The 14,330-nt window shown below is 41.5% G+C and overlaps 1 protein-coding gene across 4 annotated transcripts in view; it reads left to right on the top strand.

The window, feature by feature from the left end:
- Positions 1 to 14,330, top strand: part of si:zfos-2326c3.2 (mitogen-activated protein kinase kinase kinase kinase 4) — a 310,274-nt gene that overhangs the window by 135,001 nt on the left and 160,943 nt on the right. For all 4 annotated transcript variants that reach the window (XM_043705152.1, XM_043705150.1, XM_043705151.1 and 1 more), the window contains exons 5-7: positions 376 to 486; positions 5,954 to 6,044; positions 10,030 to 10,160. In XM_043705152.1, the coding sequence (XP_043561087.1) occupies positions 376 to 486; positions 5,954 to 6,044; positions 10,030 to 10,160 (333 nt within the window). The remainder of the gene's footprint in view (positions 1 to 375; positions 487 to 5,953; positions 6,045 to 10,029; positions 10,161 to 14,330) is intronic.

Below are 14,330 nucleotides of genomic sequence, written 5' to 3'. Positions count from 1 at the left end.
TGGTGACACCCACTTCCTTGAACAAACTGCTAATTAGATTAGATTAGATTACTGACAGTGTGGAAACAGGCCCTTCGGCCCAACAAGTCCACACCACCCCGCCGAAGCACAACCCACCCCGGGTCTCTGGCGCTGTGAGGCAGCAGTGCTAACCACTGTGCCACCGTGCCGCCCCAAATGTTGAATGTAGAATAGTGGGAGGAGGTACATGTGGAGCATAAACATCAGCTCCCAGCAGATGGACTGAGTGGCCTGAACCTGTGCTGGAAATTCAGTGTCATTCTATGTATTATCTACAATATTTCTGTTTGATGTATGGCACTTTGACTTGTATTAAAATCCATCCTTTGCTTCTCATTTTGCTTTTGATTGCAGCTGGTAATGGAATTCTGTGGAGCAGGCTCTGTCACTGATTTGGTGAAGAAAACAAAAGGGAACTGCCTGAAAGAAGAATGGATAGCATACATCTGTCGAGAGGTTCTTCGAGTAAGTTTGAATTTGAAATCTCAAACTCATTTAATCAAGCTGCCATTTCACTATGATGCCTCAGGTTTACCTTTTACAAATTCGCCTGCGGGTTTAATCTGTCCTTCATATGATGTAGGTTCTAAAGTGTGTTCCTCAACAGTAAGGGTCTGATGTTTAAGCAGGTCATTATGTTCCATCGAGTTCTGAAATACTGTTTTTTTTGTCTTTGCGAGGAGTGGTGGTGCAATACTTTAACCTCATCAGAAATGTGCCATCACCAGATGTAGCTGTGACTTGTGACTTTTTTTTAAGATGGCTGATTATTACAGGGCTTAACTGTTTCAGAGTTTGGGCATTCCAAGGATAGATATTGTAGGCTGGGTAACTGAAGGGATAAATTTGTTCATTTTGCCTCCAGTTCCCACCTCTCTATAACTTTCACATTGTTTATCTTTGACATTTCCCTTCCTTTCCTTGACCTCTCCATCTCCATTTTGAGGAATAAACTGTCCACTGCCATCTATGAGACAGTGAGGTCTGCAGTTGCTGGAGATGACAGTGTGGTGCTGGAAAAGTGCTGCAGGTCAGGCAGCAACCAAGGAGCAGGAAAATTGACGTATCGGGCCAGAGCCCTTCCACTGCCATCCACTGCAAAGCCACTAACTCCCATAGTTACCTTCACTAAGGCTCTTCTTATCCCACGTTCTGGAAAGATTCCTTTCCATTCTCCCAGTTCCTTCACCTACATCCTATCTGTCCAGATGATGACACCTTCCAAAACAGGGCTGTTGACATGGCTTGCTTGTTCCATAACTGTGTTTTCCAGCCCACTGTGGTTGACAAGGCCCTCAACTGCATCCAACCTATCACCCACACTTCTGCCTTTGCTCCTTCCCATCACTCATAGCAGATTCAAAGGATCATTCTCCATTAATTCAGACAACCCCAGCAGAATTCCACCACCAAACATATCTTCCCCTCACTCCCTCTGTCTGCATTTCACAGGAACTGTTCCCCTCCAGGACACTCTGGTCCATTGCTTGACCTCCAACACTACGCCACCCCCCCCCTTCCAATGTTACCTTACCATGTAACCACAGAAGGTGCAACACCTGTCCCTTCACCTCCTCCCTGCTCACCATCCAAGGACCTAAACAGGCTTTCCAGGTTGTTTTAAAAAAAATTCTCAAGGTCAGGTTTACCTTACCATGTAACCACAGAAGGTGCAACACCTGTCCCTTCACCTCCTCCCTGCTCACCATCCAAGGACCTAAACAGGCTTTCCAGGTGAAGCAGCATTTCACCTCCTCCAGTCTAGTCCATTGCATTCTCTGCACCCAATGTGGCCTACTCTACATTGGAGAAACCAAATGGGGTAAAAACAATGACTGCAGATGCTGGAAACCAGATTCTGGATCAGTGGTGCTGGAAGAGCACAGCAATTCAGGCATCTATAGTCTGTGCACAAGCATGACCCTGACCTTCCTGTAGCCAGTCATTTTAACACTATGTCCTGCTCACATGACCACCAGTCTGTCCTCAGCATGCTGCAGTGTTCCAGTGAATCACAGCGCAAACTGGAGAAACAACAGTTCACCTTCAGATCAGGCACTTTCCAGCCTTCTAGGCTTAATATTGAGTTCAACACCTTCAGGTTGTGAATCCACTCCCATTCCTTACCTTCCTTTTAGCTTTACGTGTTGTATTCTCTGTCACCATGTCCTCTCTCCCCTCCCTCCATTCCAATGAGACTGTCTGCCCTTTCCAGTTGGGTGGTTAGATACATCATTGTTCTGCCATTCTGATGTTTTAACCTACTCAATCAATACCGTTTTCCTCTCCAGACTCCTCCCCCACTTCCTTAGCATATATGCTGCTCCCTCCACACTTCACATCAGTTCTGATTAAGAGCCGTCTAGACTCGAAATGATAGCTTGCTCTCTTTCCATGGATGCTGCCTGACACACTGTGATTTCCAGCATTTTTTGTTTTGAGTAATTGAAGGGATAGTTAGGCTGTCGGGGATCTTGAATTTAGGATAGCTTTGATTGTCAGCATTTGCGCTCATAGTAAAATTCTCATAAGTGAAATTAAAAAAGAACTTCCTACTAAACTACCACTTTCAGTATCTCTTCGATATACCTTTCGGACAGCACTTTAGGTGTACTTACACCATGTGGTGTAAGAAGGTGCAAGAAGGCAGATCACCATCAGTATCTCGAGGTTTAATTAGGAATAGGCAATAAATGTTGGCCTGTCTATGATGCCCATTAGCTGTAGAAGAATAATCATTTTAAAAGTACTGTTCAGGTGCTTTGGGGTGAAGTTGGATTTCGGCAGGGGAACAGAAAACAGGCATAATTACATTCAGCCCACTTACCATTTAGTTCTTTCCTTCTGCACCACACCTTAGGAAGGATATATTGATCTAGGAAGGAGTACAACATAGATTTCCAAAAATGATACCTGCACTTCAGGGGTTAAGTTATGAGTCAAAATTATACAAATTAGGCCTTTATTCTCTAGCATTTAGAAGGTTAAAGGGTGATCTGATTGAAGTCTTCAAAATATTAACAGGAAAAGAGAGGGCAGATAAATTATTTCTAGTGGTTGGGGACTCTCAATCTAAGGGGTGTAGTCTGAGAATTAGGACCAGACCATTCAGGAGAGATGTTAGGAAGCAATCCTACATACAAAGATGATTAGATGAGATTCCCTACAGCGTGGAAACAGGCCCTACAGCCCAACCAGTCCACACCGACCCTCCGAAGAGTAACCCACCAGACCCATTTCCCTCTGACTAATGCACCTAACACTATGGACAATTTAACATGGCCAATTCACCTGGCTTGCACATCTTTGGACTGTGGGAGGAAACAGGGGCACCCAGAGGAAACCCACGCAGACACGGGGAGAATGTGCTAACTCCACACAGACAGTTGCCTGAGGCTGGAATTGAACCTGGGACCCTGGTGCTGTGAGGCAGCAGTGCTAACCACTGAGCCACCGTGCCGCCCCATGGCAGAGGTTTGGAACTCTATTCCACAAATGGCAGTGGATGCTGGATAAGTTGTTAATTTTAAATCTGAGATAGATAAGGTTTCATTAAGCAAAACTATTAAGTGATAAGAGCCAAAGGCAGCTTTTGGCTACAGATCACCATGAGCTTATTGAATGATGGAAGAAATTTGAGGACCTAAATGGGCTCCTCCTGCTCCTACATTTCTATAGTATTCCTGGAGTGAATATAGAGCAGGGCATATCACTGGCATATCGATAGCATCCATTCTTGTGATACCATAAGTTCTGTATCTTATTGCTGTTCAACTTTGCGCATTTATCCAAATCTTCCAACTGAATCTTCCAAATTTATATTGAGATTTGTACAGCTCCCATTGCAATAGATTCTAATACTAAAATATATATTTTTTTCACCAACTCTATTATCTTGCATCCAATTCTAAGCTCCTTAGTTTTACCAGCTTCCGCCCTTTGTCAGCTAATTAAAACCTGCTGCTATACAACGATATTGTTTTTGAACCTGTTCCAGAGTGCAGTGCTGCCATTTCATATCAGAACCTTTCACAATATTCACTTGCTCAGATTAATGAGACCAGGAAATACTTTGTTAAACCCAAAGATCTATTCTCACCGGAGGACTCGCTTTTTCACGGAACTTCTTTAGCTTGTGATCTGCCTCCTTTCAGCTGTGGTCCAAACTTGGAAATAAGGAACCTGTTCTGAAGAACAGTCACCAGACTTGAAACATTAAACTCTGATTTCTCTCCACAGATGCTGCCAGACCTGCTGAGTTTCTCCAGCAATTTCTGTTTTCGATTCGTTTTTCCATCATCTGTTTTTTTTTACATTAAATTCTGTTCACCATCAAATCTGTGCTCACTCACCTTAATAACACCTGGCTCAGCTTACCTTGATTTTAACACTCGCTTTGCTGTCAAACTTCAACAGAGCTCTGCCCTCCCTTCAGTCTCCTTCAATCCCAGATCCTTCAAGATCTCTTACTTTCCCCCAGTTCTGGCCTCCTATACATTCTTGATCTAAGTGTTCCACAATTGGTGACCATAACTTCAGCTGTCTTGGCTCTGGATTCTAAAATGTCCTTCTTTGACATCTATACCTTCTTAATTAATGTTTTTTTTCAGACTGCACGAAGATGCAGTGAAGTTCACTAAGACCCAAGGTTAAGATCTTTGCTTTCCACTTATATATTTTTTAATCTAGACTTTGGTGTGCAGGACACAATTTCAAAGTTTGCGAACAACATGAATGTGGGCAGATTTGTGAAATGTGAGGAGGAAGGTCTAGAATGTGATAAGGGCAAAAAGCAAGTTGGTGAAATGGGGGAACAAGTGGGAGATGAAGTTTAGTGCAAATAAATGGGTAGTAATTTGGGTTTGTAGGTAGAACATAGAGAAACAATTATGGATACAATTCTGAATGAGGTGCATAAACAAAGGGATTTGGGTGCGCATGTGCATATTTCACAATGATTGTAGACGTTGGCACTGTTTTTCTTGAAAACAAAAACACTGAGAGGAGATTTAATAGAATTATTCCAGGCCATTAGGGATGTGGACAGTGTGTTATCTGAAAAGTAAGAATGTGCACAGCTATGTAGAAAAGACAGAAGAATGGCACTAAGTGAAGTTTCAATCAGAGAGCTGGTGCAGATAAATGGGTGCAATGGCCTCCCCCTGGTGCACTTTAACAATTCTGTAATTAGCATCACTCTTGTCTTTGAGTCTGAAGGTAGAGATGAGGAGTTGCTGCATTACCACCCTGCAAATGAACACCACATTTTATTTATTCGGGTAGTCGTAAAGGATTACATAGAAAATGCTGTCAACATCCAAGTCAACATTGTGCCCTCAACTATCACTGCCAATACAGTCTGTTCTGATATAACACGATCATTCCGTTCCTGTGCAATCCCGCATTATATAAACATGATGTAATAGTAACACCATTTTAACCAATGGGATCGGAATCATGTTATAGCCTATGCAGGTGATGAAAGCTCGCATTCTACAAATAATGGTGTAAATTCTTCAATTGTGTTATAACCAATTTGTGTTGAAAAAACATCCGTTATAGCAGAACTGGCTGTTGTAAATTAGTTATGTATTTCATCAATGATGGAAATGTGTTGCTGGAGAAGCGCAGCAGGTCAGGCAGCATCTAGGGAACAGGAGAATCGACGTTTCGGGCATTAGCCCTTCTTCAGGAAAGTTGTATTTCATCAACCAGTTAGTTAGTTAATCCCTTGGTTCTGGAAACTTCACTGTCACATCAGCCCACATTTTCAAAATAATTCACTTACTGTGAATGACTTTACTATATATATGTAAATTATTTCTACCTTCAGTGTTTGAACAACAAGTAGATTGGCGAATCACTTTGTAAATAATATCCAGACAAATCTCTTTGGTTTACCATCTAACTCTCTGTCGAATTCTACTCACAGGGTCTGGCCCACCTACATTCCCACCATGTTATTCACCGTGACATCAAAGGACAGAATGTGTTATTAACAGAGAATGCAGAAGTAAAGTTGGGTAAGCATTTCTTTAAAATATTAGGATCCTTATAAGTTTGTGAGTAACAAGGGAATTATTTCAGAATCAAGATCCAATGGGTGTTTTAGTGATATATTTGATAAAGCTTTAGTTCTGTTGTTTATTTCAGTAAATTCTGTTCCTGATAGTGTGTGATCGACAATTATTTATAGCCAATAATTGTTCCGTTTAATTTAGTTTTTGCGTTAATTACTTAAGCATCATTCCATGTAAACACATCCCAGACACCAATCTGAATGACCAAGGATGCAATGATATCCTTTATTTCACTCGTGTGATACTGACCTGCAGAAACAAAGCGATCCCAGGTTCTATTCCTGAATTGCATTACCAATGGAAAGCTGTCACTGATTTTGTTTTTCTGCATAAAGCAGGAAAGAGCAGATGAAGCACTCTCATTGTTGATTGTAAGCAGTCTACAGATTGGCAATTATGTCCCAGGAAGGATTGATGTTACCTAATATTTACGCAGAAACTATGGTCATTTGGAGGGTATTGACGTCCAGGACCAAAGCCCCAGCATCCTTCCATTGCCCACCAGAACGGAGGGATTGGGGTAAATTTAGGACGTCCAGTTGATAATGTATTTTCTGGAGTTTATTTTCTTCTTTCCTGGGAAGTCAGTGTTACTGACAAGGCCAGCATTTCTCCCCCCTCCCTAACTGCCTTTGAACTGAGTAACTTGCCACTCAGAGGAGCAGTTAAAGTCAACCACGTTCTTATGGGCTTGGAATAACAGACCTACTAAGGACGGCAGATTTCCAACCCTAAAGGACATTAATAAATGAGGTAGGCTTTTACAGCAATCAATGGTTAGAGACAAAATAAAACTGCAGATGCTGGAATTCAAAACAGACAGGCAGGAGGCTGGATGAACACAGCGAGCCAGGCAGCATCAGGAGGTGGAGCAATCAATGTTTTGGGTTTAACCCTTCTTCTGACCAGCAGAAATATCGACTTCTCCACCTCCTGATGCTGCCTGACTTGTTGTGTACTTCCAGCTTCCTACCTGTCAATTTTACAGCAATTAATGGCAGTTTCATTGAGACTTGCTCACATTTACAAACTTGTTAATTGAATTAAAATTCCATCATCTTCCATGGTGGGATTTGAACCCACATCGCCCAGAACTTATGTTAACATTAATTTTTAATTTTGCTGCCTCATACCAGTTTTTCCCAGAAAGGAAACATCCGGTTAGCAACCAACCTGTCAAGTCTCCTCAGGCAACTTATATTTTAAGGAGATCACCCCTCGTTTTTTTTAAACTCCAATGGACACAAACTGAACCTATCTAACTTAAAGTAAAGTGAAGACAGTGCTTTCTCTCTACAGATGCTGCCAAACTTGCTGAGTTTTTCGAGTAATTTCAGTTTTTGTTGCAAAACTACGCAACCTTTCTTCCTAACTTAATGTCTTCATCTCAGGAATCTATCGAGTAAATTTTTCATGAGATGCTTCTAAAGCAATTATATCTTTTTTTATAATAGGGACATCAAAACTGGACACACTACTCCAAATCTGGCCTTACTAATGTCATTTGCAACTGTCACAAAGCATCCCCATCCCATTAAATGGTACTTGGTTTACCTTCCTAATGACATGCTGTACCCGAATAGCAGCTTTTTTGATTCATTTACCAGGACATCTAGGTTCCTCATTATGACAGAGTTCTGCAGTTTCTCTCTATTTAAATATTAGACTGTTTTTCTTTTCTTCATGCCACAGGAGACAAGTTCCTATTTTCACAGAATATCCTCCACCTGCTAAATAATTTTCCCTAGTCACTCAATCTTGCTATATCTCTTTTCAGACTCGCTATGTCCTCTTCACAACTTCCTGCCCAACTACCTCGGTGTCATCAGCAAATTTACCAATACCTTAGGTTCATTCATCCAAATGATTGACTTAAATTGTAAACAGCTGAGGTTCCAACATTGATTCCAATGGCAATATACTCATTAGCATTTGCCAACATGAGCATGTCCTATTTATCCTGACTCTCTGCTAAATTTTTGGTTGGAGGATTTGAGGATTGGGGTGACACGATGGCTCAGTGGTTAGCACTGCTGCCTCACAACGCCAGGGTCCCAAGTCGATTCCAGCCTTGGGCGACTCTGTGTGGAGTTTGCACATTCTCCCCGTGTCTGTGTGGGTTTCCTCCGGGTGCTCTGGTTTCCTCCCACAATGCAGTGATGTGCAGTTTAGGTGAATTGGTCATGCTAAATTGCCCATAGAGTTAGGTGCATTAGTTAGGGGGAATGGGTTTGGGTGGGTTACTCTTCAGAGGGTCGGTGTGGACTAGTTGGGCCGAAGGGCCTGTTTCCACAGTCTAGGGAATCTCATCTAATCTATAAAGAGGGTCTGAATTTTCCCTTGAGCATTGGAGGCTGAAGGTGACCTTATAGAGGTTTATAAAATCATGAGGGGCATGGATAGGATAAATAGACAAGGTCTTTTCCCTGGAGTGGGGAAGTCCAGAACTAGAGAGCATTGATTTAGGGTGAGAGTGGAAAAATTTAAAAGGGACCTCAGGGGCAACTTTTTCACACAGAGAGTGGTGCATGTATGGAATAAGCTGCCAGAGGAAGTGATGGAGGCTGATACAATTATAACATTGCCGGGGGGGAACCGTTGCTGGTGTTTTTGAATCTGTAGTCTGTACTGTTTGTCTTGTTCGGTTCCAAACTCTGCTGGTTTAAAGGTGGCCCGGAGTCCGTGTGGGATGAGTTGGTTACGGAGGCAGGCACTGAGGAAGCAAATTAGGCTGTAGTAGCGAGTTTGTTTCAGGACATGTTTGAAGAACTTCAGGGCAGAGGAAATGACCTGGGAGTTGCAGTGGGAAAGGGACTCCCTGAGATTCTTGTTGAGAGAGGAGGAAAACTTCTTCAAGGCAGGCATCCTTGCAAGAGGATTCGCAGTAGGGTTAAAATCAACTAGGTAAAAACAATGACTGCAGATGCTGGAAACCAGGAATACAGGATTCCTGATGAAGGGCTTTTGCCCGAAACGTCGATTTTACTGCTCCTCGGATGCTGTCTGAACTGCTGTGCTTTTCCAGCACCACTCTAATCTAGACTCTGGTTTCCAGCATCTGCAGTCATTGTTTTTACCCAAAATTATAACATTTAAATGGCATCTGGATGGGTATATGGATAGGAAGGTTTTAGAGGGATATGGGCCAAATGCTGACAATTGGGACTAGATTAGGTAAGGATATCTGATGGCATGGACAAGTTGGACTGAAGGGTCTGTTTCCATGCTGTACATCTCTGTGACTCTATGACTGTATTAGCTAACTAGAAACAAAAACAGTATCTGCAGTTCTTTTGTTTTTTTTTATAGCCAACCAGTCCTGTAACCACACTAATATGCTACTACACTGTGATCTTTTACTTTGTTAGGTAACCTTTGAGGAGCACCTTGTCAAATGCCACATCTATAACTTCCCCTTCATTAACATTGCTTGCTAATTCTTCAACGTACTCTTATGTATTAGTCACCCACAATTTGACTTTCCTTTGCCGTCTGCCTGCTTGCCTATTACACAATGTTCACTTTAAATTAGCAGGAAATCATTTTTAAATCATTTTAAATCATTTTTAAATCAATGTTCACTTTAAATTAGCAGGAAATCATTTTCCCTCTTTATGGGCATTTAAGCGGGCATTGGATAGGTATATGGAGGATAGTGGGTTAGTATAGGTTAGGTGGGCTTGGTTCGGCGCAACATCGAGGGCCAAAGGGCCTGTACTGCGCTGTATTCTTCTATGTTCTATGTTCTATGTTAAACCTTCTTGACAAGAAATGGCCTTCGAACTGTACTTATGGAAGTAGCAAAACATGCTGAGTACTGGAAGCTTGTAACCTCCGTGCTCCTCTAGCAACACCCTGCCCGCTCCAAAAGTGTATTTTAATATTGTGATGTGATGTTTGAAAATAATTGTTTGACCTCTCCTTGCAGTTGATTTTGGGGTCAGTGCTCAACTGGACAGGACCATGGAGAAACGGAATACTTTCATCGGCACACCCTACTGGATGGCACCCGAAGTCATAGCGTGTGACGAGAACGCAGATTCCACATACGACTACAGAGTAAGCAACGCACCTTGCTCAGTGCTGCTGAGAAAAACAGTTCAGAACAAAAGACCATGGGACAGTGAAAGAAAGTGAATTGGTTATTGCTGCACTGTTAGCATCTGTGATTTGTTGTGATTGGGATTGCAAATTCAGTTATAAATTTTAAAGGGAATCTGATGTATACTTGAAAAGAAAGAAGAAAAAGAGGGAAATAGGGAAACGGCAAGGGGCTGGGTCTGATTGGATAGCCCTCTCAAAGAGCCATAATTACCTGAAAAGTCTCAATGTTTATTGTACAATTAGTATCAGGAAAGCAAACATGATAGACCACAGCACAAGGTATCTCAAATGATTGAATGGAGATTTTGGTATCACCAAAAGTTAAAAAGGTTCTGTCTGGGAATGAAACCCACTGCTCCACCTGATCTGGCCTAGTTTCAAGTGACCATAATCCTCACTGAAGATTCAACAACTAGTTGTAAGATAGTCTGCTTCTACATTTCCCTATTACTATCTTCTGTCGCCAAGGACTAGCTGGTAGTGGCCACATTTCAGCAACAAATATGAAGAAGACTCTATCAGAAACACTTCTGAGCTCAATCTGAAATCTCAAAAGATGGGGTGGTACTTTAGTGCATTGCAGTTTGTACGGAACCAATATGGTCTGCTTCGGCATCTTTGGCAGCACGGCCCAGGATTCTATTAGTCTAGGTTGGCAGTGGCTTCAGCAATGGGGCAATTTCGTCCTGGCATCAGATGATGTAGGATTCCTTTGGGGGACTTCCATGACATTGTCCAGTCCAGGGTCAATGAGGCTTTGAGATTCTGCAAGGTGCTGTGTCCCAAGATTCCAGCAGCCGGCGTGCATGGCCAGCTTCAGCAACAAGACTGGTCCTCACAGTGGTTTCTGTGGAGTCTTGTGGCCCGGTAATCCATCAATCCAAGTTGGCAATGACTTCAGCAATGTGGTGGTTTCTGCCTGGCATCTGGCAGTCTAGGATTCCTTTGAATGTCTTCTGGCCTGAGACCGGTGAGGTTTCAGGATTCTGTGGAGTTTTACGTCCTGGGATTCCAGTGGCCCAACATGGTGGTCTTCTTCTTTGGCAGCAGCTTTGGTGACTTTCTGCAGCGGTATTGTCTTTTCCTGAACCCCGAAGCCATGAATTGAACTAAGATGGACTTTGACTTCATTTTTAATTTTTTTAAAAATGTATGTCTTCTACAACTAATATACTGTGGTATAGCAACTTAAACACCTTTCACTGTATTTTTTGCATCTCTGGCCAGGCCAAAATGTACTGCTAATCTGTCATTGTCCTTGAGTAGTGATGAGTGCACTTCTCATGCTGTTGCAATCCATATAGTGTTGATACACCAACTGTACAGTTAGAGTGGATTTTCCAGGATTCTGAACCAGCAAGAATGAAGGATCGGTGATGTATTTCAAGATGTGGAGGTGCCGGTGATGGACTGGGATGGACAAAGTTCAAAGTCACACAATACCAGGTTATGGCTTTCAAATAAACCTGTTGGACTATAACCTGGTATTGTGTGATATATTTCAAAGTGAATATGATATGAAGACTGACAGGGAAGTTGGTTTTCCCACATATCTGCTGCCCTTATCCTCCTATGCGGTGGAGAGTGTGGGTTTAGAAGGTGCTATGGAAGGGACCTTGGTAAGTTCCTGCTTTCCAAAGGGAAGACTCCCCTGTGTAGCTCAGTCATCACTGCAGAGATGATTGCATTGGCAGTGCAACAACCGATACAGTATCATCTTATTTTAAAACCTAAACGTGGAATGGCTTTAGAGAGTGTAACACAAATGCAGGCAAATTAGATATGTTCACAAAATGAAGAGATAGAACAATTAAGACATTAGAATTTTAAAAGTTAGCCAATAGGCCGTGAGTAAATTATATGTCAGTTGTCTGCATCAAGGTAAAGTTGGAAGAAAAGCTCAAATTTAAAATACACATCTCAGGACATTACAAAGTACTTTACAAGCCAATCTTATTTTTATAAGGTCACATGCTGTTGTGATGTAAGGAACAAGTTCCAACAAGCGTGGACAGTGAATACTGGACTGGTCAGTGGCAGTCACATCCTGTGAAAGGATAGAAAATGGAGGCAAACTACACACGCTAAGGTCAATTATTCCTGTGATAGGTGCTCTGGGAATTTTTCAATGTTGTTAATTGAGAGATAAACATCAGCCAGATCTCCTCTACCCTTCTTCAGAAGAATGCTATGGGATCCTTTACAGCCACTTGAGAGGACAGGTACGGGCTCAGATTAATGGCTGATCAAAGTCTTGCCATAACTAATGTGGACTTCTGAGCAATTCATTTCACATTGACATTTATAATTCAAGGATAAAGCCTCGAGTTCCCAAAATTTCACATTTTTGTTCTGAAAAGGAACGGCAAATGACAAATTACAACTCCCTTGGATAATCCAGCCAAACATTCAGAAATTTACAGGGTTGGCTTTGATGAGAAAAACACAAGATAAAATATGGATGTTTCAGGAGATACTAGGATTAGGGCAGCATCTGATTCTTACAGAATCTGACAGAAAGATAGTAGATTGAATAATGCTCCCAGGGGAACTCTGATTAAATCTGAGAGAAAAAATGATTTCAGGCAAAGCACAGTTATGACTGAGGATAGATTGGCACCAAAAATGTATTATTGTGATCAGTTCCAGAACATTTATCATGGAGAATTTATTATACTTTAACTGTCTTTTTAATTGCACCATTAAAATATATTCTAATCCTGTGAAATGGTAATAGATTCTGAGGTTTGAGTTCAGGGCAGCAGTAGCCTGGGCCACATTATATGGCTGTTCCTGATTGTGTTAAATCCTCAACTGTTCAACTTCCAATCAATGGAATCAGAAATGGACTGCACATGCACACATTCCAAAAACATTGAAACAGACAGAGATTTTTGAAGAAACTCAGCAGGTCTCGCAGCATCCGTGGAGACAGAGAAACAGAGTTGACATTTTGAGTCAATATGACTTTAAACTCTGTAGATTGGCATGAAATGAACAATGCATAATTGCAGAGAATAGGCCATCACTTACATATTTCAAAATGTTCATTTTTTTTTCCCTGCATTTTACTTTGAATGCTTACCCCACTCAGACACATCCTCACAGGCGGTAGAAAGGGTATTTATAGCTGCTGTGCTTTATACATCTGCAGTGTTATGTAAAATCTGAGCATATTGATATATTGCCCTCTCTACTGGGTAACTAAACTTAATTGTATAATGGCGCCTGCATAAGGATGTACTAGTTGTACTGAGTGAAATGCACGACATAAAGATAGAGACAAGACCAAATGGAATTTTCTTTTCCATTTCATTTAAGAAATTCAGGACTGAACAACAGCATGAAACAATTTGAAACTCATAAAGTTGATTCTGGAAAGTTTAAATGATTTGACAGATTGCTTAGTGTACTCATCATTGTCAGGTACCCAGTAAATCAGAGGAAAAATAAAGGTACTAAAGACTTAATTGGTGCAGTGGAGAGTTCAACCCTAACAAAGTGGATTGATATAATCGTGAACAAAAATTGTACATCTGGCTGAAACTGAACACAATAAGAGCTGAGGATAAAATAAATGTTTTTTTTCACTATGATGGGACCAAATGCTTTTTATGTAGTGTTTCTAGCATTGCACAAAACCTCAGTTCGATGGAATATGCTGAATCAATGAAATTTTGGTCTCACATTTTGATGCAATTAAGAATAAGATTGCACTGACAGTTACATCCTGTAACTGGAAGCGATCGCTAAGAGCTATAGCTACAGATGATATTCTCAAGTTAATGAAACACTCTTATCACTGTGGGGTTTCTGTTTGTGAACTTAAAAATCAACATTAGAGGCATGTTTGTAAGAAACCTGAACAACAACAAGATCCAGGCAAAGCTTTTGAGCAAATACAGTCAGCTGTTATGAAAGAAAATATGAAAGGAGGCTGCAGCTATGGGGTAATGGCAGAATGAGATGGTTGCTAATTTCAAGGGAGTTATTTTTCTGTGTTAGCAGCAAGGTCCACTGTTTGTCAGCAGGATTCAGTTGTCAGCAGGATGGCAGTCAAGTTCATCATCTCAGAATCAGGTATTTAGATGCGACTATTGCTACGGTACTAACGGCTAGTTAAAT

This window comes from Chiloscyllium plagiosum, chromosome 15, assembly GCF_004010195.1.
Source record: "Chiloscyllium plagiosum isolate BGI_BamShark_2017 chromosome 15, ASM401019v2, whole genome shotgun sequence".
Classification (NCBI taxonomy): Eukaryota; Metazoa; Chordata; class Chondrichthyes; order Orectolobiformes; family Hemiscylliidae; genus Chiloscyllium; species Chiloscyllium plagiosum.
This window is presented reverse-complemented; position numbering and strand designations above follow the sequence as displayed.